The sequence below is a fragment of the Camelus bactrianus genome, chromosome 10 (assembly GCF_048773025.1).
Source record: "Camelus bactrianus isolate YW-2024 breed Bactrian camel chromosome 10, ASM4877302v1, whole genome shotgun sequence".
NCBI lineage: Eukaryota > Metazoa > Chordata > Mammalia > Artiodactyla > Camelidae > Camelus > Camelus bactrianus.
The window spans coordinates 42,179,964-42,205,548 of NC_133548.1; the positions used below are offsets into that span (position 1 = coordinate 42,179,964).

The 25,585-nt window shown below is 37.9% G+C and overlaps 1 protein-coding gene across 1 annotated transcript in view; it reads right to left on the reverse strand.

Moving 5' to 3' along the window:
* The window catches only part of SWAP70 (switching B cell complex subunit SWAP70), a 59,503-nt gene extending 34,347 nt beyond the window's left edge, over positions 1 to 25,156 (reverse strand). Inside the window, exons 1-2 of the mRNA XM_010964882.3 lie at positions 24,971 to 25,156; positions 7,487 to 7,627 (exon numbers count right to left, since the gene is read on the reverse strand). Coding sequence (XP_010963184.1) covers positions 7,487 to 7,627; positions 24,971 to 25,069 — 240 coding nt within the window. The 5' untranslated portion in view covers positions 25,070 to 25,156. The remainder of the gene's footprint in view (positions 1 to 7,486; positions 7,628 to 24,970) is intronic.
* Between the last annotated feature and the right edge of the window lie 429 nt (positions 25,157 to 25,585).

Sequence of the window (25,585 nt, forward strand, 5' to 3'; positions counted from 1 at the left end):
CTTATACTCCAAGAAGGTAATAAGGTATCAAACTATACAGCAATAACACAACCAACTACCACCTACATGATGAAAACTGTGGTAAGAAGGAAAAGCACAAGATGCTGTAAGCGAACATTACAGGAAGGCTGGTTAACCCTGGAGTGGGTGGGGTGCTACCTGGAGAAACATCCCTGAGGAAGTGACAATAAAGCCAAGACCTAAAGGATGAACAGGAATTAGCTGCATGTTATGGGTGGAGGAAACCTTACAACAGAGGAAGCAGCATGTTTGAAGGCTCTGTGGGAGGAAGAGCCTTGGTAATCTGAGGAAGACCAAGGTGGTTGCACTGAAGTGAACAAGAAGGGTAGAGGAGGAAGAGGAGGCTGGAGAGGTTGCAGAGGCCAAATAGAACATGGCCTTGAGTGTCATGAAAAGGGTGTTAGACTTACCTAGAAACAACAGTAAGCCACTGAAGGGTATGGATTCAATATTTAATGCTAGCTCAATTAAAAATAAATCTGTAAATTGAAATGGTCTCTAGATTTGTTCTAATTATAAAAGGTCTAGAAATGTACTCCATACTCCATCACATCTACAATTACAAACTGTGCTCCAAAATCCCAGTTTATATCACACATATTAAATTGATAGTTTCACATCTAATAATAACGGCTGCTAGTGGGTTCAAGATGTCCAAATGGAAGATAATTTCTTAGAAAGAAATGTGTAGAGTTGTTCTTACTTTTAACATACAATTGCTTTACACCAAAATTCACACATATAAAGAATAAGACAGTACCTCAATGCTGACTCAAAGTACTAAAAGCATTTATAAAAGTAAACTCACATATTCTCTAAACTATAATTTTCACACAAACCAGTTCAAGGCTAAAGTTCTTATGGCACAGAGACAGTTCTCAGAAGATGGAGAAATTGGCTAATTTGATGCTTTAGAAAATGACTGTACAATCTTCTTTCTCAGAAACCATTCATACTCTTTGATTAATAATTACACTTCAAAAATTATTATAAATCAATAAAAAATGTTAAAAAAATAATAATTACACTTCAAATAATCTATCCTAACAAGAAAATCAGAGTAAGATAAAGATTTACCTAGGATAATCATTATTTCATAAGAGCAGAAAAAAATTAAAATAAAATAAAAGTCGACCAAAACAGGAATGGTCACGGTACAAAACTATTATACAGCCACTTAGCAGCTGGGTGACCTTAGGCAAGCAATTTAACCCAAGGCCCAGTCTCTTCATCTTTAAAATGGTGGTAATGATGGTACCTAACTCACAGAGTTGACATAAGGACTTAATTAGAACACTTATTTAAAACATTTAGCATACTTCAAAAAAAAAAAAAAAACCATTTAGTATAGTACCTGATTCACAGCAGATGCTAAATAAATGTTAGCACTTTTATCTTTATACTCAAGTTTTCAAAAAAGAATTTAATGACATAGGAAAGGCAATATTAATGTTAAGCATTCAGTACGATCCCAACTTGAAAAATAATACATACAAATGTATTTTAGAAAATAAAGACTCAAAGCAAACATATCAAAATGTTGACTTACTGTGTCTAGATGGTAAAGTTATAGGTGATACATAATTTCTTAATAAGTTTCTTTTTTTCCTTAATTTCAACAATATCCTATGTTACCTTTACAATAAAAAAAGAAACTTTAAAAATAGTATTTTGTATTAATTATCAGGGAGAGGCAAGTCAAAACACAGTAAGATACATATACTTTACACCCATGAAACGGCTATAATCAAAAAAATAAAACAAGTGTTGGTGAGGATATAAAGAAATTAGAACCCTCATACACTGCTGGTAGAAAAGTAAAATGCACAGTTGCTTTGGAAACCAGTTTGGCAATCCCTCAAAAGGTTAAACACAGAGTTGCCACATGACCCAACAATCCTATTCCTAAGTATATACCCAAAAGAACTGAAAATACACAACCACACAAAAACTTGAACATGAATGCACACAGCAGTGAATTCATAATAACCAAAAAGTGGAAGAAACTCAAATGTCCATCACCTAACTAATGCACAAACAAAATGTGGTATATCCATAATGGAATACTATTTAGCCATAAAAAAGAACTGAAGTACTGTTGTGTGCTATAACACGGATGAACCTTGAAAAAATGATGCTATGTGAAAGAAGACAGACACAAAGGACACATACTATATGATTCCAGTCATATTATATGAGTCCAGAATATGTAAAGCCAGAGAGAGAGAAAGTAGATCAGTAGTTGTCTAGGGCTTGGAGGCGAAAAAAGAGTAAGTGCTCATGGGTATGTTTTTTGAGGGAGGGTAATGAAAATATTCTAAAATCAACTGTAGTGACAGCTGCACAAAAAAAGTGACTACACTGAAAATGACCAAATTGTACACTTTAAATACTTAAATTGTATGGCAATTGAATCATATTTCAATAAAGCTGTTATTTTTTAAAAATTATTTCTTTAAACTACATCACTGCTGGCCAAAGGCTTCAGTGACTTAAGTCATCCATAGCTCTCAGTATGAAACCTCTTTATTTTTTTATTTTTTATCTTTTTTAGTATGAAACCTCTTTAATCACTCAGAAGTCTTCAATCTTGTGTAACTCACAAACATGATAAAAATGTAGAGTCCAACTTGGCCATTGTGCTAAATTAAAACTATGTAACTTTCAGGCAACAATGAAAGAAAAAATAACATAAGCTAAAGGACAGTAAGAATGAACCGTACAAAAGCATGGTTTTGGGGATTTAAGAGCAGACTCACTTTCTATTTTTTTAAATTATTTTTTGTTAACCTCTTCCTATTAAATAATAGTTGTTAGGCATACATTTGCTGACATTTTGAGTGCTGAAGGCATATTCATTCCACTACCAGAAATCTAAAACCTCACTTTATGGAAGAACTATAACTAACACAGGAACAGTAAGCATCTGATAAGAAAGTATCATGTCCAGCTGAAGAAAAAAGAAGGTAGAGACTGCTAGACTCTAGAGAAGGAACATTATATTGAATAAAAATGTTTCTTTTTGTGTGTTTTTTGTTTGTGTGTGTGTATATATGTTTCCCTCCACCCCCAAAAGAGAACCAAACAGAAGGATTATGTTAGAAAGCAGTAGATTCCCCAATTAAGACTTGGTTTTAATCATATAGCCCAGACCAACTTTTAACATACAGAATTAGGGGGAAAACTGACAATGATTTGGACCAAAAAGCCTAACAGGCATTAAATCTCATGAAAGATTTATACTGCTTCATAAACATGTTGAAGCAAAACTAGTTTTCAATGTAGTCTACTGGGGCTCAATAGTAAAAAGGTAACAATATACCACCACTTTCTTCAATTATTCACCATCAGATAATCCAGGCATAATGTCTCCTTCCCCAAAAGAAGTGGAAAAGGCTCACAAAATATTCTTGCTAAATGTTTGTAGAATTCCATTCTTTACTAAGAAGGAATTTAACAAACAAGCAAAAAAAAAAGTTAACACTCAGCAGAGGCAAAATATTTGATACAAGAACAATAGGCAAATTAATCATCTGAAGTCTCAGGAAAGCTGAAAATAAATTCTATCAGTGTGAAGATCAACAGGAATGATTCTCTCTGAAGAAGCAAATATAGAAACCAAATGGAAAAAAATTATTTTTACAAAGCAAGTTTCATTATAATTTATCTCTTGGTCCCAATCCCAACTCTTCTAGGCAAAGGCAGAAAACCTCTCAAACAACCTGGGGGGAAAATGACCAAAATGAACATTAAGGAACACTAGATACTAATTAAGAGAAAAGAATCACCTTAAAACACTTGAGAAAGAAGCTAAGGCAACTAGACAGAGGCTGAGATAGTCTGAGATGGTCAGAATGGCTTTTAAGCCACTCCATCCCTTCCCTCACCATGCCACCCCTGCCCCTACACACGCACTAACTGGAAAAACATAGTAATTTTGGAAGGGAGTAATTAATCCCTCAATAGTACACACAATTAAAAAAACACTGGGCTAGAAGATAAACAGCTTAGGTTCAAAATCTACTCCTTATTAGCTAGGCAACCTTACACTGTTTCCTCCTGAGTTAGCATAAGAATTCCAGTTACACATTGCAAAATAAACATGAGGATCAAATCAGACAGTATATAAAACCACATCATGCAAATGTCTCATCATTATTTCATGTTTTTTTGTTTTCTTTGCATAACTGATGACAATCTTTAAGTTTTATGCTAACATTCTTCAGTCGCTATTGGCATTTTTTTAACCAACTTTCAAAACAAGTCACTAATCTTTGCTCAATTTAAACCCACACCACGGAAATCTTGGCTGCTTTATTTGGATTGAAGGACTGGCAAAATTCCACTCCAGGTGGCTAAGCAATAATAAACAAGGGCTCACTGTTTCATCACATCCTCACTCACTCCGTGAATAAGTTTTTCTCTAAATTTAGTGGCTAATTTCGGACTTTTAAAATACCACTCTATTTTCTCCCCCAGCTACAAAACTTTTGAATATCAAAATACAAAAACAAAGAACATTTTAAAACTTTAAAATTCAAGATGTTTAAAGAAAGTTACATCCAGGAGAACAAAATGCAGCATTAGGGTACAGCACCTTCAAGATATTAAAACGTGTTTGTCTATCCACACTAGCCCAGCCCACACAAATTCTTGCACTGGAAAACAAAGCAATTTCTAGATTTCTCAGAATTTCTCAGCATGCTCTATATATTTTAATAACAGACATAATTCTGCTTACTGTCTTTAATTTTTAAGATTAAACACATGCCCATAGGAGGTCATCAAATATTTGCTGAATATAAGACATATTTACTGGACAAATTGTTTTTGTTTTTTATTTTAAATTTTTTAAAAAGTAAAAATGCGATGAGGTCATAGTGTCTGTTTTAAACATATTTTTATATTTTAAAAGTAGCAAAGACAACAAATTTTTGTTTTTATTGATTTAAAGTCCACGATGCCCGAGTGCTAACACACACTTTAGAGGGAAAAATTAGGGAACTAGGCTTTGTCCTAGAGGCACAGAGAAAAGGAGTCCTTTGGGTTTGATGGTCCAATGCAAACTGACTGCCTTGTTTCCAGATCACAGGGCTTAAACTGGATTAAAACAGGTGTTGGAAGGGAAAAGGGGAGATATACCTAATTTTGACCCCTTCTTTGGGATCTGGGCATGCATCGTATCCTAACCAGTTGTCTCAGGGGTTATTAATGGAGTGTAAATGGTTGTATTCAAAACCTCTCGACTTTTATTTAAATTAACGCAGAAATATCAAATGGTAAATTCAAGGATTCTGAAGCTGCTGTAACTATTCATGGCTAAGAGAACTTCTTTAAAACAGAGAAAGACAAATACTGTTATGTTCTCACTTATATGTAGGATAGTGAAGAATGAACCCAGAGAAATAAGAGAGTAGAATGGTCAGAGGCTAGGGTGGGGCTGAGGGAGGGAAAATGGGGAGATGTTGGTCAAAGGGTACAAATTTCCAGCTTTAAGATCAATATGGGGGTCTAGAGCATGGCATTGTGACAATAATTAACAATACTGCATTATACACTTGAAAGTTGTTAAGAGAGTAGGTCTCCAAAGTTACCACCACGAAAGAAAAAAAAGGTAATTATGGGAGGTGATGTTAACACAACTAACCTTATTGTGGTAATCATTTCGCAGTATACACATTATAATCATCACGTTGTATACCTTAAACTTACATAGGTTAGGCGTCAATAATATCTCAACAAAGCTGGGGAAAATTTTTCTAAATAAAAAGAATTTCTTCACAAACAAAATAAAGACATATTTACTTATAATACAACTATAGAACACAAATGAGCTACCTGATCAATGAATAGAACAGCAGCCCCTAAAAGCTCCAGAAGATAGTACAGCATCATACTATGAAATTCTGAAATCTCACACATCAGCTTCTGTATAATTTGATTAAATCCTTTTATCATGATATAATTCACATACCATAAAATTCACCCCTAGTGGGTTTTAGTAAATTCACAAGGCTTTGCAACCATCATCACTATCTACCTCTAGAACATTTTCAGCACCCCAAAAAGAAATCCCAAACCCATCAACAGTCACTCACCATTCTCACTTCCCCTCAGCCTCTGGCAACTACTACTCTACTTTGTAATTCCATTTGCCTATTTTGGACATTTCACATAAATGGGACCATACAATATGTGGCTTTTGAGAGTTTGCTGATGGTGCGGTATCATTCTCTGCAATTTTTTCTAATTTAAAGCATGATCAAGGCAATGCTATCATCTCTGCAGGGAAAACACTTAAAAATATACATATATATATAACATATATACATAAGCAAATAAAAAGCAGAAAATTTATTGTGAAGCTGATATGGAATAATAGGTATAGGTACAAAGAATACTACCTAAATGAACACACTGTAATTTTGACAATCTTTGCTACAAAATTTCCGAAAAATATGTGATTTTTAAAAAGAATGTTGACCAACCACCAACTTAATTATTATGAATTTTAATTACTGTACTTTGCTATTATAAAAAGATACTTAACTATAAAAAGAATTTATACATATAAATAGCAATAAAATTTTTTTTAATTCATAGAAAAATATGTTAATTGTTATGGTATTTAGGTAATTACAAAATAGACTTTTTAAATGTACTTTATTTTTAATTTAAAAGTATTATCACAGTCACTTTATGAAAAGCATTTTTGAAATAAAACCAAAAATTTCATGCTTGGTGTTATAAATAAGCAAAGAATTCCCAACCCTTCACATGCATATATGCACATTCTTAGATTACTTTCATATTTAAACTAAAGATACATGATATGGAAAGATGACACTAAATGTACTAAATGTACCGTCAGTTTAGATTTTTTTTAAAAAGGACATTAAATTCAACACTTTAATATGTCAATTTTAAATTATCCAAACCAAGGGAGAAACTGAACCCGGCAGCAAATGCCAATAGGTTATATTTGGCTTCCAAACACATCATAGGTTTTTGCAGCATCTTTACTCATCCATACCCCAGAGGAAACACCCAAGCAGTACCTGGAAAAGTCTAGGATGAAAACTTTGCTTCATAAGACCTATATAGTAAAGATAATTAACATCCCATTTTACTTCATCATACCCATGCTTTAATAGTCATTGCTAGTACATGTGGAACCAGAATCTAAAAAGAAAAAAATCTCCCTGAGTAAAGACAGGTACAGATTAATATAAAATACAGTCCTTAATTTTAAAAAATAAGCCAAGTTATAAAAATATCAAACCAAGTTTTAGAAGGTGGTAGAGGAGAGGGAGAAGTAGTAAGCACTGTCATCAGTCTCTCATTCTTTCTTTCCCTTCTGATCTAATCTCATGATGCTTCACATCTAAACTCCTTAATGAACTCCCTATTAGGGGCTGTGGAAATGTGCAAACCAAACAACACAGTAACACAATCAGAATCATACCTTTTCCAAAATGAACTTGTTTAAATACGGCATGTAGCCCTGATTGGAGACAGGCCCCTCATCATCATCCCTGAAGTGCTCTTCAAGGGCAACAGGGTCATGTGGAACCTTCAGCACCGTGCACAGGTTATGGGAAAGGACCTACGGGGGAAAGAGAGTAGTTTAGAGGCATCCACTAACCAGCATGTGGCACCTTCACCATCCGAACACAAGCTCCTTGCCCTGGCAAGAGAAAGACAGAGAATAAACTAGCAAATATGGGGTGAGCACTGCTCAGCTGCCAGCTTCCCACCTGTTACCCACGAGTCTCTCATTCCCTCCCCAATTTTGGTTCACTTCAAACAAGTCTCTCTTACATGCCTACAATGAGCCGGACTCCATGTAAGATTTGTGACTATCAGACTCCTTGTAGTCTTCTATTAATTGGCCCACATTAGAAAGAAAAGGGGAGGAGAAAGAGCAAGAGAATGTGATCAACATTAAACTTCTCCCCAGAGTAGAGCAGAGCCAGTCAATCAGAGCTGTAAGAGGAAGAACTGGTAAGTACTGTGCAGCTGTAGCCGGGGGTTCTAGACAAGGTAGCTGACCTAGGCCACCACCACCTCTCTGGGCTTCAGTTTTCTCATTTGTTCAGTATAAAGGGCCGGGTTAATACACAAACATACCAAATGTTAATTAGTAATCTCTAAACGTCCAAATGTCTCTAAAATTCTATGATGCTAGGCTAAGCTTTCAGGATAACTATATGAGTATAAATATAAAAAGAGAAAGAAACCAAGGGCCCAGTTTAGAAATATGAAAAAAATCAATAGCAAAAATATCTCAGGAGTCACCAAAATGGTTGAAAATATTTTGTAGAAAATTTGCACTCTGGTCTTGCAATAATAAATGCATACTCTAACATACAGGTAGTTGAGTTGGCAGCTTGGACTATTTTAGTACTAATCTTGTTTCATATTAAATGAAAATTTAAAAATAAAACTTAAATCCCTTCCATTTCATTTGTGCATTCTAAACAGGTCAAATTACATAGCTAAGACTGTACTTCCTCTAACAAAGAATTGTATTAGATGCTAAATCCCAGGTTAAAATAGTCTCTATTTTTCTCAGAGCCACCCACTTAATCACTTAAGGAGTTACATTCAACTCAATGAACACTTTCAATTCCTTAAGCAGGTCACTTTTTTTCTGCTTATATATATTTCAGTTAGGATTTTTTAAGATTAAAAAATTAATCTATAAAAAGAATATTTGCATATCTTCTTTCTATATTTGTTTTGTTTCTCAAAGCTTCATTATGTGGAGATCCTTTTCTACATGCTCTACTGGTTTTAAGGAAGTAAGTAAAGGAAAGGAAGTAAATTAACAAATGGTTATAAATGAAGTAATGAAGACTTTTATCAGCTCCACAAAGCAGTCTGTGTTTCTCAAGCAAACCCTCTATTTGCCAGTAGTAGAGCACATGAAAAGGGCACGGTGGAGCTTTTATTAAAGAATCTTGCACCACAGTCAGCAAAATCCTGAACAGATATTTCCTTTCTCTACTAACCTAGTAAAACCTACAGAGTAATTATCTACTCCCAAAGAGGTTTTGTGGGGATCAACTTAAAGAATGCAAAGTGCTTAAAAACTGTAACACACTACAAAATATAAGTTTTAGAGAAATAAAAAGCATATTCCTCAGATAAGGCTCAAAAGTCATTCCAGTTTTAAAATTACTTGGGGCTTTACCCAAGTAAAAATTCCCAACCACTGGCTAACTTATGGTACATCCATAAAACGTTAAGAACAATGAGCAACTCACTGTGTAGTGACATAAAAAGATCTCCAAGATAAATGAAGTGAAAATGTACCTAAGACTGTGTATAGCATGCCATCTTTTATGTAAAGGGAATAGGAAGGAAAAAATAAGAAACTCTAGAAGGATATGTAAGAAACTACACAGCAGGGGGGAAAACTAGTTTGATTGCAGACCAGGAGCAAAAGACAACTTTTCACTGTACTTCCCCTTTTTATTAAGTTTTGAAAAAAAGTTACCTATTAAAAAAAAAGGGCTACCTATTTTAAAAATTAAGTGTGTGTGTGTATGTGTGTGTGTGTGTGTATACACAGTGTGTGTGTGTATTTACACACATAAATAAATATAAACAAATATATAAAGATATATATTTATATATATAAATGGCCAGCTTAAGATCACATAGCTAAATCTATTTATCTTCAAAGTCTATACTTCTTCTTCTACATTAACCTACTCCCTAGAGATTATAAAAGGAAGACATATTCCACAGCAATATGCCATGATTAACAGACGAGTAAGATGTAAAAGCAACAAACGAGTTTAAAAAGAATAGTGTGTGCTACAGTAACTTCATAGATTAAGTGAAATGTAACCTGGGCCTTAAAATAAGGACAGCTTTTGGATAGGAAAAGGGCAATTGGAAGGCTTTCCAGATTGAGAAAAAACATGAGAAAAGTAACTGATTAACACAAAATCCTCAAAGCACAAAAAGGAGACACTAATCTCTCCCACACGCACCCCTTTCCTCTGCCTTTGGGTTTCATACATCCTCCAATTAAAGTCCTGGGAGCGGCCTTATTGATGCCATATTGTCATCCTTCTCATCTTATAGATGGTGACTACTGGCTCAAAGAGATTGAATTTCTTGACTAAGTTTACTTAGCAGAACTGAGACTAGAACTCAGGTTTTGTAATACCTGGTCATACACTCTCTAGTAATAAGGAACATTATGTTTCTGGTTTTCTAAAGTCAACAACATCTCTGTGTAGGGGCTTAGTTTGATTCAGCGATCTCACTGAAGATTTAGATTTGAACTCTAGACTTCAGCCTTGGACAATTAAACAGCACTTTTGTTAAACACAGGGATTACTGAATTCAGTGATAATTTTCTTAACCACCTTTATTTAGTTAAGCAAACTGTGAGGGAGGCAGTACATTATCACAAAGGACCCTGGAGGAGGAGACAAGACCTGAGTACCAACCCTGTTTACGTGGTCTGTTCCTGTTCAGTGGTTTGCCATTTACCCTTTTTAACTATTAGATATTTTGCTACTTACTCGCTTAGTCCCAGTATCCTCACTGCAAAATGAAGTGTTGTGGACTTGTCTCTAAATATAATACTTTTAAAGGCCAATCCTTAACTGTCAACCCAAACTCATTTCATGAATTCAGCAGAAAGAACTGCAATTTAAATCAGAAATTCAGCTTTTTTCATTGTTAGCAAGGCTCAGAATTGGGAAGTCTTCCCCAAACAAAATAACAAAATAAATAATACACAAATGAAAAGGTTTTGTAACTAAAAGAGAAAAACAAAAAAAAAAACAAAAACTGTGTGCTTTTAAAACTGCAAAAAAAAAAAAAAAAATATATATATATATATATATATATATATATATATATATATATATATATATATATATATATATATATATAAAATCAGCAATGTTCATAAAAGCCTAGACAGTATCTCAGGTTTTTTTAAGTAAAAAGTAAAACATATAATGAACTCAAAATTCTGAAGGCCAGAATATAAACTAGTAACAAGTAAAAGCCCCATAAGCTCATACAGCAGTTCATGCTTTTTAGAGTAGACTCACGTCATCCATTAGTCGGTTTTAGTCTTGGCTCTGGGAGAGCAGATATTATTGCTATTTTACAGATGAAAAGTCTGAGTTAGAGATGAGGGGACATCCTCAAACCAGAGTTTTATGTGCAGTGAAACTAGGACTAGAACCCAAACCTTCTACTTTGGTGCCCTTTCCCTGCTGTGCCGCCTTCCCTGTCTTTCTGGAAAAAGAGAGCCCTGCCTATACAAAAGTGACTCTGGCCATGTGTGCATGTTGCTGCTAAGGTGCAGGGATGGACTGGTGTCCCCGCAGCCCCACCCGGTCAGTTCTCCAGCATCCAACAAGATGACTGGAGCTATTCAGCAGAGCCAAGATAAATCCAGTGTTGAAAAACCATATCGGCCTCGAAATTTGGGATCACTCTCTCCTTGGGAGCCCTCATCTCCCAGCACACGCCTTTGGGGGAAAGTATTCCAAGAGGCACTAGCCTCGTCTCCAGACAAGGAAGCTGGAAAGTAGATGAAAACAAAAGCAATCAGGAGGAAGGAAGATTACAAGTTCTTGACTTGTAAAAGGACTGCCCCCAAATCACTCTAATCAGAGTTTGCAAGTTTCTTGAGAAAGTTGAGTTTATCCGACTTCGAATGCCTGCCCCTCCATAGGCCATTCTTTTAGCGCCCACATAATTGCTAAGCAACTTTGCTCTCATTCCCCGATTCGAAGAATAAACAATTGTTACTAAAATAAAAGATCCATATCCATGCCAGACCCTCATCTCTCCAGTTCCTCCAGAGCTGTCTGCTAGTGCCTCTGCATGGCCCTGGCCGACAAGAAATGACTAGCCGCTCGTGTGGTTTGTTCCTGTTCAGTGGTTTGCCATTTAACCTTTTTTGCATTCTGCTCCAACTAGCATGAAAAGAAGTCAAGGATGATGAACGGCCAGACGGTGTTTTAACACATGTGAGAGCATAATGTTCACCCTCCTCCCTCCCAAAGATGTAGAGATTACAAAGGTTCTCTGAAATGAGCCCCCCAGTCACACAGTTTCCCTTTACAGGATGTGCGTAATGGGCAAAATTCAACACTAAGAAAAAGGGGGGGGGATCTCTATTTCAACAAACTTATCTGAACCAACACAATTATAGAACTGTAATTCATAATGGGCACTCTTTTTTTTAAATGTGAAAATTCCTGTCTGATTTATAAAATTGCAAGCGAATGGTGAATTACCAGAAAACTCTTCCTAACAATGAGCCAGAATGACCAATTTCCTACTAGTGCTATGCCCTGCCTCAAGATATTGTCTTAATGGAAGTCCCACCCCTTAACACATGGACTCATTTTCCCCTTCCCCGACAACATCCTTTTGTCCTGCTTGTCAATGCCTAAGGCTGGCTTGCTTTCTCTTAAATTATCTTTATTATACTCAGCCTCAGAAGTCTCAGAGTCATCTTTGACTTAGTCCTAGAATGCAATCAATCACCATCCTAGACATTTTTACCAAATTAATCTTCAAGGGCTACTTACCTCACGTTATCACCTTTTCTGAAAGTCATCAAGTCTACAGAAGTAAAAACCAAGGAGGCATCTGAGCTCCATATTTAAGTCGCTTGTCAAGCCAGCCCCACTTTACCTTCCTATCCTTATTTTTTCCTAACCTTCTGCACCAACTGTACAAATCTAGCCAAACAAGTGTACTCACTGCATTCCAAACAAGCCCTGTGCCACCCACCTGCCTCCTTCAGGCCTCTGCTCCAACCACACCTGCACCTCCATTTCTACTGAACGTAAATGCCATCCCTTTCTGACACCTCCACCACCCAAAAGCAAGATGGCCTTTCCCACTCTGCTTTCCCAAGCACTCTGTATTTCTTATTTTACACGACCAAACGTGATTTTTTTCTCTCCCACAGGACTGTACATTTCTGAAGGAAAGGCCCATATCTTACCTACCTCTGCATTCCCACAGCACCTGGCATGCTACTCAGAATGCAGAAGGCTTTCAATAAATGCTGAACAAATTCTTTCTAAAAATTCTCTTTTCACAGTAAAACCATAATACTTTAATAATGACAACAATCTTAAGAAACACCCTACCTCTATCTCCTTACTTTATATATATAAAAAGACTGGGGCCTAAGACTTACCTAAGTCACACACTGATTAGTAAAAAAATCAGAAACAAGAACCCAAGTCTCCTAAGTGCCTCTCCCACAACGATGCCATGTGCTGGAAACATTCCCTCTGCCCAGTCACATCCTTCAAGACTGGGTCACTCTTCATAAACGCTAGGAAACCTTCACTGCCCCTCTGTCCCCTGAACCCCTACTCAGCACTTAAGTACTTTCTGTTCCATATGCTAGTAATACCTCAGATACGTAACTGCAGCTCAGAGAGGGAGGAAACCCTGCCTAACATTTTTCTTGTCCTTCACAGTGACCAGCACAGGCTAAGGGAGGGCTCAGCAGGAGCATAACACTTACGGACACATTCAGGTAGGACATCTAGCTTGAAACCACCTGTTGTGATGTTGTCCACAGATGCCACTAAACTACAGTTACATACCCTGGATTACATTCTAAATAAACCAACTTTAATAAGTTATTTCGAATAATTCACTAATTTAGCCCTCTTCAGGAATCAAACAGAATACACTGGTAAATTTGACCACATAAAAATTACTAAATTTCCCTTTAAAAAGAGACATCATAACGAAACAAAATAGGCTAAAGCTCCAATATTCAAATTACTCTTAGAAATTAAGCAAAAGATGAACACCCAATTTAAAAATGGACAACAGAGATGAATAGGAAATTGACAAACTAATGACTAATAAATATAGGAGAAGCTGCCTAATCTCACTAGTAATCAACACAGTGCACACTATAAGAGCTATTACTTTTTGCCTGAGAAAGAACACTTGGTGTTAGAGCAGACATGGAATAAAGACTGTCAATTCCCAACACTGCAGAGGGTACAGAGCAGATTTTTCTCCATCACTAGTGACATTTTGGGCCAGGTAACTCTTTGTTTGGGGAGCAGAGAGAGGTGAGCTATGCATTATATTTAGCAGCATCCCTGGCTGAAAACATCAGAACATCTCAAATATCTGTGAATAGGAAAATGGTTAAATAAAGCATGATTCACCAACACAGTGAAATAGCTCATAGCCATCAGAAAGGATGGTGTCTGCATGTATGTGTACTGATACGGAAACATGACCTTAACACACTTTAATAGGTTACAAAGGCATATGAAATAGGATTCCATTTATATAAAAGGATATATATGTATCCTTTATGCACACATATGCACATGGGTGTATGCATGTGTATGCACGTAGGGAGCAAGGGAGACAGGGAGAGAGAGAGAAAGATGTTAGAAAGATAATCATTGCAAAGTTAAGTGCATCTGCCTTTGGTGGTAGAATTTCGAGTGCGTTTACTTTTGCCTCTATACTTTAAAGTACTGTTTGAATATTCTATGTACTGTCTTCATAATCAGAAAATGCAAAGCTTTTATATTTACAGAAAATTTAAAAATTAAGTACGTCTGGAGGTTCCAGCTTGAGAGCACCAATGACATTATAAAACATGAAGAGATCATTATAGGACTATAAGGTTGATGAAACTCATTTGAGTCATCCACAAAGAACTATGCTTTACCATGCCTCTTGAAGAAGCCACACTATGTGCAACAAAGTCTCTTGATCTGAGACAGCCTCCTTAGATTCCAGCTCCCACTGGACCACAGCATAAACAAATGTCTTTAAGACATGAATCACTTATAAGAGATTTAATTCCAGTAAGCTGTATCTACTTCTCCCACTACTCTGTCAGTTCCTTAAAGACAGGGTCTGTATTCTATCCATCTTGTAATAACAAAACCTAATAAAGTGTCAAGGAGAGAGTGCCTGATGTCAACAAATGTTTACTAAAAGAGTTCCAATTAAGAACTTTCTTTCTTTTTTGTGTTTTTTGTTGTTTTTTGTTTGTTTGTTTAGTTTCATTTAGTTTGCTTCTCCATCATCTTTATCTAGATGTGGATCTTCTAATACATTTCACTATACTACCAGTATATTCTTTCCAGAAAGAATTTTTGTTTAATTGGAATCTCTAACTCGGAGCATTTTTAAAGAAAAGAAACAATGCCTCCATTAGTTACTAACACCACCAGAACTAGCAGGCATAACTCACCTGACCTGAGATCCAGTAAAGCAGTCCAGTTCCTCAAAATTCCAGCAAAGATTTTTGAGGAAAGGACTCCATAGGAATCAACAAGTGTATGAGAGAGAAAAGAGAGAAATAAGGTACTTGAATTTAGTACACTCTTCAAGAGGAGACCTGAAGCCACAGTGTACACCCAAGTGATGACAAAGATCACAAATCTGCTGCCCCATCTTCGGACCACTCTGTCCCCTTCTGGTCACTATAACATGGCTACTTTCTATTCCTATCAATCTCATGAAATTACCTTTTCAAAAAAATTCTGTGGCAGACACAGAGCTGTACCACTCAAGAAAGGAACTGCTGCCCAGCTACAAGGAGTGTGGTTAGCTGAGCGCCTCCAGCTATTAGCAACTTCAGAGTCCACCTCAGTCAATGACTGAGCAAGGTGGTGGGACCCTTTCTCCCCAAAGTGGGTGTCCTCTCACAGGCCATCTTTGCTCCAGAGCTCCCAGTTTTGTCAAGTTCACATCATGGCTCGACTGCTCCTTTTCCCAATCCTGCTGCCTCTCCCTTTTCTTCCCCCATAAGTGTTTTGCCCCAAGAACCCTCCTGCACTCCCAGCTCTGTCTCAGCATCTGCTTCCTGGAGAACCCAATCTGGGACAGATACCTCCTAAACAAGTCACTCTGCCAAGTCTCTGGCCCTTGACAGTCTGGATCATCCCCTCCTAAGATGTTTTTGGTCCTGTGGCATACTATTTTCTAAATTCTACAAAGAATTTGTAGATGGGATCACCTCCCTTACCCTTCATTCTCTCAATCTGGACATTTTCCAAAACCCAATTTTTAGCCCTGAGTTCTTTCCCCTTTTTCTCTCCTTAAAAAATGCTTTAATTCTGACAACATTAAGTCACTTCTTCTTTAATGACTCTCAGATCGCTTTCTGGTCTCGATCTCTCAACTGAGCTCTGGTTTATGTCACTAACTAAGATTAAAGATTTCTATGCTCAATGTGCCTCACATTCAAAAATATCCAAAGGAGAATTCATCACCTTTCCCCTCAAAACAGGTTTTCTACTCTGACTGTGGTACCACCATTCCCTTAACAACAAAATTACAGACTTTCCTCTTCTTGTACTTTTTTAAACTTACAGTTTGTCCTATTTCTAGATCTAAGTCAGTCCCGCCAATGCCAATTCCTCTCTCCACTGAGTGAGCATCTGCCGGCTTACGTCTAAACAGAGAATGTGGGGGCTGACAACCAGGACTCCCTACCCTCAGCAGCAGGTCCCACTCTCCCTTCTGAGACCCTAACAAAGAGCTGCTGTATACTGAGTGGTTATTATACTCACCAGGATACGACCATTGTAAACACATTAGGCTAAAAAAAGTTAAATTAGAAAGCTAAGCCTCGAAGATCTCATCTGCTACTCTACATTTTGCAAATGAGGAAAATGAATCCAGCAAGGAGAAGGAACTTCCCAGACCACACAAATCACAGAGCACAAACAAGTCTCCTGACCTCCTAACCAGTGCTCTCTCTCCCGACACTTCCTCTTGTTCCTCCCAGGGATTTAGCCTCCAAATCTTTTATCACAGATGTTCTTATAAAGGAGTTTCACACATTCCTTAAGATCAGTGACAAATGTCTATTCTTCTAGAAGCATTCTCTGACCTGACTCCTCCAATCCTCACCACAGGCTAGGTAGGTTCCCTTCTTCTGTGTTCTCCGGGGCCATGTACCTTCTTTTTCTCAATGAATTTGAATTTTCAATTTGCTCCATGAAGGTAGGGAGCATATCAGGTTTGATTCCCACTGCCACCATCCCAGTCCAGCACTCAGTGATTTTCATAGCAGCCCCACCGACTGGTCTCCCCATCTCCAGCTTCTCACCTCTGACTGTCACACCCACATCATCAGAATAATCTTAAAACTCTACTTTTGTCATAATATCTACCCAAAATGTTTTAATAACTTCCCCTCTTTACAGGATCTGTTCTAAAGTACTCGTCCTAACATAGTCAATTAAAAAATGTATTTGTTCTATTCTATTCTGTGCAAGAACAAAACCATCTAAAATGTAACCCCATCTCCCTTGAAAACTTAATTTTCCAATATGCCTCAAAACAAAAATTCTTTTCCACCCAGAGTAAGTTTTGGCTCTTGCTCTTGTCTACAGTTGTCACCACCTTACCTGTCATCTTCCGTGACTCTGCTGCACAAGATCTGCCTCATTCCCTCCAGAAGCAGCTGATGTTCCAATCTCCACCAAGAAACTTTTCTGATCTACAACTGTCTGCATCTTTTTCTCTATTTCCTTTAAACTTCTACAGCAGCTTCATCCAATAAAAATTTAATGCTAACTACATATAGAATTAAGTTTTTAATAGCCACATTTTTAAAAAGTAAAGGGAAATGAGCAAAATTAATTTTACTAATATATCCAAAATACTTAACTTCAACATGTAATCAATATTTTTAAATTATTTTAAAGAGATCTCTTACATTCTTTTCTTGTACTAAGTCTCTGAAATCTAGTGTATATTTTATACTTACAGCACATCTCAATTTGGACTAGCCACTTTTCAATGCTCAATAGCCAAATGTGGCTGAAGGCTAATGTACTCAACAGCATGGCCTATGGCACTCATTTCCCATACTTTCTAGAACTTTCTTACATGTTATCTTGTTGTAGTCATTTCATGTATTATCTTCTTTACTAAGGTAAGGGACAATGTTGTATATTTTTCACTTCCCCAGCGTCCCTAACAAAGGGTACAGATTAAAACCTTCAAATTTATATACTGTTTTGTAGATCAATTTTTTTCAACATCAGTGTTTGGTAAGAAATAGGTAGCTAGTAAATGTTCTACAGTCACACATAAAGGTTGTGACCTGCATCTATTCAAACATGTATGTTGTTAAAATGTCTTATTCCCATTTAACAGATAATCTTAAAATACAAGAAGCAAAGCAAATTCCTTAAAGTCACCCAGGTGAAGAACTTCAGAATTCCAACCTTGTTCGATCAACTAACAATCTAGTGTCCCATTACCAAACAACATTTTCTCAAATCACCACTGAAGAAGAGTTGAGAGTGGAGTCAGCTGCCCACCAGCTCATGCTCTCAACTCCAGTGTAACAGCACTTGGCTGAGACATCCAACATCCTGTGAACTAAAAGGACTGATGGGGATGTGCTGTCTGGTAAGGCAGATAGTGCTTCATCCTCCCAGAGCTGCCTATCCAGTGAAATATTATACCTTCAACACTGCCCATCTGACCAGGACAACCTTCATCCTAATTGCTGTCACTTCGGGTTGGTATTCCATGGCCACATATTACACTCTCCTGGAGGTTGTAAAGCTAATTATTCCTGAAGAAGCAAAAGGTAGAGAAGGCACACAGGAGTCTGAAGATGAAAAAATTAGTTTTTCCAATATTTCAGAAATCTCTTCCAAATTGTCAGATCTCCTTATATGAAATTCAATCATATGCAGATTTACTCCTAAATACTTTTTCACAATTAAACAATTAATTGATTGCTGAGAACTGCAGGTTCAAGTGGACACAGATTGAGGGGGAAAAAAAAGAAGGAATCCAAAGGTAGAATGAGAAAAAGCAAATAACACAGAAAGCAGAGCAGAAAAACAGATTTATGAAATGAAGCCTTGGAGAACGTAAAAGGAAGCTGAGGCAAAGGCCTACCTGAGACTTATGTTGCAGGAAGGGACCAGGGACACATGTAAGAGGAACTGAGGAAGCAAGTCAGAGTACCTACAGTTCCAAAGTGTTAATAATCACTGAGGGGATTATAATAACCCTCCTGTTGCGGGGGATGGGAAATACCAACTCTCTGAGGGCAAAATGAGTAAGTGAGCAAAGGTCACTCAAAGCCTCTTCTGTCTCTAGCTTCCAGCTACTATGTACCTCTGGGACTGCAGTAAGACCCCAAAGGAAATATAAAACGGGGACCAGGAAGGTAAAGAGCCTCTGAGTCATAAGATTAGAAATGCACTGGCTATTAAGATGTTAGGCCCCACACACCAAAGTGCCTCACAGATTGCATATTATCTTCAATAAAGCAAAAGTTAACATGTATTTCAAAAAAAAACCAAAACCTTCCAAGCTACCTCACTGAAAAGTTTCTAGCAAGTAAGAAATGGGAAAAGAAATGATCCGGAATCCATTATTATCATTTTAGGATTTTTAAATGTCTCTTATATGCTCTTTATTTGGAGAGTTGTCTTTACTGTTGTATTCTGCTGAAATATAAAAAATATTTACAAAGACTTTCACAGGCTCACTCATGAGTCATGCTTTTTTAATTAGACTTTTAGAACAGAAATAACTTTAACCACAAGGGCTAACAGAAACATAACACCAAAGATTAGGGAGGGAATACTATACATGCCAAGTTCACAAGAATTAACCAAATCTTTTACATTGTGTTTCAAACAATAAAAGCCTTTTACTGCAACTTACTTCCTTCATATTTTCAACAGACCACTGATCTGGCTCAATTACTTTTGTAACTAGCAAGGTTAAAAATTTTTGAGGCTAAATGCCTACATGAAAACAGAACACACGACATTATTCACAAGATATGCAAACCAACTGCAAGTGCAAAAAGTAAAAAACATTCAGTTGAAAATCTATCATTGAGAAATGAATAAAGATTCAAACCACTCATGTTGTTCCTCAAAATGTTTTATTTAGATCCTCACTAGTTGTAAGCTCTTTACTTCAAAAGGGCACAATTTAAAACAAAACAAAATAAAACCTGTGTTTCTAAAAACAACAGGATAAAAGTGAAGCCAATAAGTTTATTTCAAGACATTTCCAGCACTGACGTGTAATTCAAACTGCAACCATAATTGTAAAGTTATAACAGAGGTTCCAAAAATATCAGTAGATTTTGCTATATTTAAGAAGACAATACTTAATATAATAATAAGAGCATTAACTTTAAGGTGCATTTTTATTTTTTATAAAATGAGGAACAATGGTTACCTCCAGGGCAGGTAACTAGTGTGGGCCAGGGCTTGGAGGAAACTTACTTTTCACTTGTGTAAATGCCCTTTTGAATTTTATGAATTTTATACCATGTGTATATATGAACTATTTTAAAAGTTTCTTTTTGATGTACATTTGTTTAAATGACAGGCTTCATCGTTTCACCTTCTTGGAATTGCATGTATTTCTGGAGATTTCGTATCTTTCTGCAAGACCACTGAAATTCCAAATAATATGAAAATAATTTTTAAGTATCAGTAGAGAAGAAAACAATTTTTGCCTCTCCTTCAAATAATATGCCCAATACCTATTTCCCTTAAGACTTTCGCAAATTTACACCACAATACTTGTTTCAGATGGCATATTAATAAAGTTTCCTAAAATATAGAATCCACACAAATGTCCCTCATTAAAAATTAAAGACAAAATTTTTTCACCGAAGAAAAAATTGGTAAAAAAATTTCTAACATTAAGCTCAATGATATTCACTCAGCCACCTATATGGCATGTACATAGCACCTTCCTATAGATATAATGAAAAGTTTCCATCAAAATCTCAGTAGCTTTTTATCGCCCATCAGTTATCATAGAGTATACTAAAATTGCATTCAAAATGAATATAGTCTCAAACTATAAAGTATGTCCTAAGGAAGTACTATTCATGAATCCAAGTTTAAAAGCAAGTAAAGAATGTGTTTCTGAAGATCTCTTTCCCCACCATTAGCCTATTGCTATCTACTTCAGCAGCTAAAAAGTAGATTTTAACACAACTAGAAAAAGCTTAACTTAAAACAATAACTTAGTTTAGTATCCCTCTGTATTCCAGCCTGAAAAACAGAGTCACAGCAAATCCATATGACAACTAAAAAAATGAGATACCGTCTAACAATCCAATTACAAATTAAACTAATATAGCTGATGACTTGTATGGGGATGCACGACTGAGTGTGGGTGTGAAAACTTGTCCAGCTGCAACTCAGGTGGGGAGCCAGAAAGGCCACAACTGGAGCCAAAGAGACAGAGGTCCCCTGGAGAGGGTGAACAGATTGCCAGGAAGAAGCCCAAGGAGATTACAGGGAATGTGGGAGGAAGAGGGGAAAAAATCAAGGTCAGGAAAGTGAGACAGAGGTGCTTCTCTGTTTTTTGGAGGGCATGAAAGGGAAGGTACTTTGATGAAGATCAGATATTGACCTGCAATGACCTCATGCCCAATTGTTTTAACAAGGAAACATCACTGTGACTAGAGGACAACTCTTTTCATAACATTCCTATTTCTATTAAAAACCACATCCTTAGTTGAAATTTGAGAGATTTCTGACTTTGTCCTTTCCATTTCTCTTCACACCCAATGATGGGTTGAAGTGTGTGGACAGCAAAGTTTCTTTCTCCTCCTTCCACCATCACTCCCCTTTGCTCCATACCCCCACCCCCTCCTTTGCTCATCCTCACCACCTCCAGCCCTCCATTACTTCTCCTCTGAGCTATTTCAATGGTTTCCTAATTCTAATCTGCTCAATCTGTTCCAATCCACTACATATGCCACTACCTAAGTGACTCCCTAAAGTGCAATTCTGATCATGGCCTATCAGTCCTCAGAAAACTTAAAGGTCCAATGGCATCTATTTAACTACCTTGGCCTCAAAGCCCTTGATGCATCAACCCCAGTCTAATTCTACAGCTTTATCACTAGCAATAACTCCTTCTTAACATACACACCATACTCATATGCTACACACCAATCAAAATAAGTTACACAGAAGTCCCTATAAATACCTGATTAATTCCTGTCACCTACAATAGTTCACAGGGATCCTGTAGAGATAAAAGCAGTCAACAAATATCCATTCAAAGGAAGAATGAATGAATAAATGAATAGAATGGGTTTAATCCTCCCCCATTTCTACATAATCATATCCTAGCTTTCTTCAGAGGTCATTTCAAGTTTTTTCATGAAGTAATTACAACAGTAAAAAGTACTGGTCTCTTCCTCTAAAATCTCATGGCCTCTTATCTTCTATCACATTCAACATCTTCTACCCAATAGTATTTCTGTACTTCTTATCTCAACCACCAGACCTTACATTTTTTAAGGCTAGGGTAATTGTCTGAGTAATATAATCTCTATATATACACAGAGAGAGAGAGAGAGATTAAGAGATAGACTTCCCTAATGGTTGCTATTCTTTTAGTTTGCCTACCAAAATTTAACTCTTTGAAGGCAAAAATGTATTTCTTTTTTCCTCACCTTTACTACTGTATCACCCTTAGAATTAGGCACAGTATCCAACACATGAATTGTCACCATTCACTGTGTCGAAAATTGTGAAGGTAATTCCATAAGACAAGTGTCAAAAGTATTTTAGAATGCCCATATAGTTTTCCAAAGTGACAAATTTTAACCTCATTTTGGATATGTAATTTTTAGTCTGCTATTTAATAAGCCAATCAAATGATATTTCCTCCAAGGAGATATTACCTCTTAAGAGTGTAAAAATACTAATCTTTTTATGAAATTAGCATGGTACATTACACAGAATATACACAAAAAGTTATTTATGAACGAATGAACGAATGAACAAATAAAGGCAAAAACTCTACTCCTAGCCAATGGATCAATGAACATTGAACTTGAGGGTCAAAACTCCCAGAAGGAGACAACTAAATAGAAACTTCTAAATATTTCCAATTTCAGAAGCACTGGCAAGATGAACAGAATGAAATCAACCCCAAAATCTCTCAGTTAAGCAGACAAAAGAGATAAAACACAACTGCACATTTGTATTATCAACATCTTGTGGATGAAAGCCATGAACCAGAATTTAATACTTCCTGCCAAGCTTGCAGTCAAGTATCCTCTGGACACTTTTTCTATAAGCAGCCACAAAGACAATTTTGAATGTTGCATAACAAAAGTAATAGAAAATAATTCGTTTCTGCCATCAATTGAAAGAGAAAAAAAGTAGAATAACAAACAGAAACCAAGTAGTACAATGGTAGCACTAAATCTAACCATATCAATAACTAAATGTAACTGATCTAAACACACCAATTAAAAAATAGATGGTCACAATGGATTAAAAAAAAATAAGACCCAATTACAAGTTATCTTCAAGAAACTCACTTTGAATATAAAGGTATAGGTAAATTAAAAGTAAAAACAGTAAAGAGTAAAATGCAGCTCTATTTATAATCATTCAAAAGTGGAAATAACACAAATATTCTTCCAGGGTGAATGGATTAACTATGGTACATCTATTCAATGGAGTATTACTTAGCATTAAAAAGAATTACTGACACACACAACAACATGGATGAATCTCAAAGGCATTATGATGAGTAAAAGATGCCAGTGTCAAAGGATCCATACTGTAAGACTCCATTTTTTTATGACATTGTGGAGAAAACAGAACTATAGCAATTCAGAACATTTCACTGATTGTCAGCAGTTGAGGAAGAGGGGGAAGCACGAGGGAACTTTTGGCGATGATGGAACTGATGGACCCTTGATTTTGGTATTAGTTATACAGATGTATATGTTAAAACTCATAGAACCATCCACTAAAAAAGTCAATGGTACTGTATGTTAATTTTAAAAATAAAGTCAAATAAAGATTAAGTGGATGATCTCCATGGATCATTCCAGACTATGATTTTATGAATGAGAAAAAGAGGAGGAGGGTAAAAGGAAGACAGGCAGAATGCTAAGTCCTCCTGTCATAAAAGCCACTGGTCATAAGAACCTCCTGATTACTGTACAAAACATACAAAGCAAACTCAATCTTCAGAAATTCATTCTCAGAGGAGGCTAAGAAAACCAGACATTCAGATCCAAAATGTGTATATTTTAAAATGCCTATGAATGGCTCTTCTTGTCTGTTTCCGTATTTTACACTTTCAAGAAGCGGCCAATTTCTCCTGGCTAAGTGCCACTTGCTCTGCTTGGGGTTACTCAATTTATAAGCATTTCTTTATTTATACCTTATAGTCTCACTTAATGACGGGGTCTCTGGCAGTCACAATGAAGACTGCAAAGGCAGTTGCTTTTACAGGGTGCCAGAAAGATCAGAGTTCCTCACCCGGAACTAAGGTTCCTGTGAGACAAGGCACACCCTTGACTCGTTCCAGACCTGAGGACGCCAGGTCTTCCTCACTAGTCGGAAAGCATGCCCCACCGCCAAAGCACCCCAAAGGAGGAGGCCTCTGGGGACCAGGCTCTGGGGCACTTCTCTCTTCTCAGGCCTGTCTGGCTCCCTGGGGTGCAGCTGGCCGTTCTGAGGACTGCCCCGGTGCAGAGAGTGCGCCTTAGAAGGCTCTGCACAGTCACCTTGGGCAAGTTCCTTTCTCTCCCAGAGTAAGGAGGAAACTCCGGATAAGTTTCCTAAGGGAGCTTCCCACCGCCCTCTCCGAGTCTGAAACTTTCTGGGCCTCGAGCACCAACAGGGAGCCTGGCTCGCCCCTCACAGCCCTCACCGCCGCCGTCCCTTGCTCATGCGGAGCCTTGAGAGGACTAGCGCACGGTCCCGAAATCAAGAGGGAGGCAAAAAAGTGCCAAATCCGGGTCTCTGGCCCCTCCATCCCCGAGCAGGCCGCCCCGCCGCATTCCGGCCCGCCACTCCCTGTGGTCCCCGCCCGCCTGTCCGTTTCCAGCCGTGGTTAGTTGAGCGCGCGCCGGAGAGGACCGAGTTGGGGGCTGGGACGGGGGAGCGCCCACCTTGAGCTGGGACTTGGAGACCTTGCCGCTGTGGTCCAGGTCGAGCGCGGTGAAGGCGTGCCAGATGGCTTTAAGCAGCTCGTCCTTCAAGCCCCCCATGGCCACGGCCCTGCTATCCCGACTGCCGCCACTGCCCCACCAGCTACTCCGCGCGTCTGACACCCCTCGACCTCTATCGCCACCGCCCGCTGCGCCGTCACCTGACCGCGGCAGGCCCCGCCCCCTCCAGGCCCCGCCCACTGGGCGCCCGCTGGGAAGTTCGCTCCGTGGCTGCAGCGCGGGGTCGGGTGCTCTGCAACTCCCTTCTGGTGGGAATGCCAGGTCTTCTTTCCCGGGTAGGACGGCAAGGGCCACCACTCATCCCCCTAGTTCTCCCCAGACCAGCTCGGGCCATTTTCGGTGTTCGCATGCCCCCCAAACAAGAGCCCCTATCCCGAGGAAAACTGTGAGAGTCGGGGTGAGCAGAAGTCCCCGGGTCCAGCCGCCGTCCCGCTGTGAAGAAGGGAGCCCCGGTCCTGCCCTGGGGACGTGGTCACTGTCTGAGGATACCAGACAAGATCCCCAAAAGTCCCCGGGCACGGGCTCAAAGCTCACAGTCTCTAGTGTCAGAGGGTG